Source organism: Clupea harengus, chromosome 11, assembly GCF_900700415.2.
Source record: "Clupea harengus chromosome 11, Ch_v2.0.2, whole genome shotgun sequence".
Classification (NCBI taxonomy): Eukaryota; Metazoa; Chordata; class Actinopteri; order Clupeiformes; family Clupeidae; genus Clupea; species Clupea harengus.
In genome coordinates, this window is record NC_045162.1 from 21,393,029 (window position 1) to 21,395,528 (window position 2,500).

At 45.0% G+C, this 2,500-nt stretch overlaps 1 protein-coding gene across 1 annotated transcript in view; it reads right to left on the reverse strand.

The window, feature by feature from the left end:
* Positions 1-2,500, reverse strand: part of slc6a3 (solute carrier family 6 member 3) — a 14,575-nt gene that overhangs the window by 7,650 nt on the left and 4,425 nt on the right. The window contains exons 3-5 of the mRNA XM_031576927.2: positions 1,929-2,133; positions 1,499-1,637; positions 894-1,028 (exon numbers count right to left, since the gene is read on the reverse strand). Coding sequence (XP_031432787.2) covers positions 894-1,028; positions 1,499-1,637; positions 1,929-2,133 — 479 coding nt within the window. The remainder of the gene's footprint in view (positions 1-893; positions 1,029-1,498; positions 1,638-1,928; positions 2,134-2,500) is intronic.

Sequence of the window (2,500 nt, forward strand, 5' to 3'; positions counted from 1 at the left end):
TTAAAAGGCTGTTACCCGCATTAGAAACGATTGTGATGACGAGATTGTGAGTTAATCTCACAAGTCAGTCTAGGTTATTTTTAGACAGACATCGCTCATTCTGCTACAGTATGCTGTTGATAATGTATACACATCACCCCCCTTTCTCTCTCTCACGCACACACACATAAAAAGAAACCTGGTGTGTGTGATAGACACAGAGAACAACAGAAACACTAAAGTGTCATTAGCACCCCTCCTCTCCACATACAAAAAGATCCTCAGGTGCTGAAGAGCCCTCTCTCTCTCTCTCTCTCTCTCTCTCTCTCTCTCTCTCTCTCTCCTTCTCTCTCTCTCTCTCTCTCTCTCTCTCTTCCTCTCCCTCTCCCTCTTTCTCTCTCTCATGTATAGTGTATCTATGATCGTGTGTTTTGTACTATGCATCACAGACTGATTATAGTTGTCTGAGACTGGTTTATACTGACATGTGAGATCATCTCCCCTTGTGCGCCAGAGAAGTCTCTGTCTGATGTGTGTTTATGTGCATATTCCTATGCAGGCCAAGGACAGGTGTGTGTTAAATCTTAGTTTTACTATAATACATGAAGCAATACTAGATTGAGTGTTGATCTTTAATGGTATGGATGTGAGACCATCTCATGAACTGGAGCTACATCCATGTGTTACCACTATGTGTATGTGTGTGTGTGTGTGTGTGTGTGTGTGTGTGTGTGTGAGAGAGAGAGAGAGAGAGAGTTTGGGGGTCTCTGTGTGTATCTGTTTATATGTGTTCTATGTGTGTGTATTTTGTGTGTGTGTGTGTGTATTTTGTGCGTGCGTGTGTGTGTGTGTGTGTGTGTGTGTGTGTGTGTGTGTGTGTGTGTGTGTGTGTGTGTGTGTGTGTGTGTGTGTACCTGGGCCTCCAGTAGTCTCATGAAGTCCACGCTGAGGTAGGCTTTAATGCCGTCCATGGCTCCAGGGAGGGTGACACCTCTCAGAAGGAGCACAGTCAAGACCACATAGGGCATAGTGGCAGTGATCCACACCACCTACACACACACACACACACACACGCACACACGCACACACGCACACACGCACACACACACACAAACACACACGCACACACACACACACACGCACACACGCACACACGCACACACACACACAAACACACAAACACATGCACACGCACACAGAAACCCACAAAGAGAAACTGATGCCAGCATGCGCATATGCACACACACACACACACACACACTCTCTTTTTAACATTATATGGTGATGTGAAGGAGAGACAAACACACCTAATATAGTTAGTTTAGGCGCCCAGGTAGAGAGAGACAGAGACAGAGAGAGAGAGAGAGAGAGAGAGAGAGAGGACAGAGAAAAAGAGATAGAAAGAAAAAAAGGAAGAAATGAAAGAAAGGGATAGATAGATAGAGAGATAGATAGAGAGACAGACAGATAGGGAGAGAGAGAGAGAGAGAGAGAGAGAGAGAGAGAGAGAGGTCCTGACCTTCCCTGAGGTCTTGACCCCCTTCCACAGGCTGAAGTAGAGGATGATGATGACCACAGCTAGACAAGAGGTAAGCTGCCATCGGGGTCGTCCCAGGTCACCTATACCACCACTCTCCTGCAGGTGCAACACGCCTCGCCTGTGTGGTGCGCACACACACACACACACACACACACACACACACACACACACACACACACACACACACACACACACACACACACACACACGAACACAAGCAACAGACACACACACACACACACACACCTATGTTAGTATTATAAAAACACGAACATACATATGACTATGTGCAACTTTGAATATCTTTGAAGAGTCTGAAGTATATACCGGTATATACCGGTATGCATGTATTATATATATGTGTGTGTGTGTGTGTGTGTGTGAGTAAGTGAGTGTGTTTCACGCTCACTCAAAGTACTCGGCAGCTGGCGTGGTCTTCTGGCTGTCGTTGAGCGCGCTCTCGGAGCAGTTGGGGCTGTTCCAGGGGTTGTTGCAGTTGACCCAGGGCAGGTCGCTGGAGAAGGAGGAGAAGAAGTAGAAGAGCGCCCAGGAGATGATCACGTTGTAGTAGAAGCCCACGTAGAGCGAGATCAGGATCACCGTGAAGCCCACGCCTAGGAGGAGGAGAAGCCCAATCACACACATCCATCAGTGCACATCCAACAGCAACATTTACACTTCAATCAATACTCATGGATCAAACACAGGCAGTCAGGTCCGAAGTGAAGGGTTTTTGATAATACTTAAAACACTTAAAACAACAAATGGTTATTAAACTATAAAAAAACATATTAAACATAGACTTTAAGTCCAGTGCAAGGAATATTTCCTCATATAATGGCACTTCTAGTTAGGTATGAAAACCAAATGCTCCAAAAACTCTTAGAAAACATATGTTACATTAGAATTATTATCTTACACAGGCTATCATAGAAAACTATCGTATCCAGATAATATTGAATATCAACTCATTGCATTGCT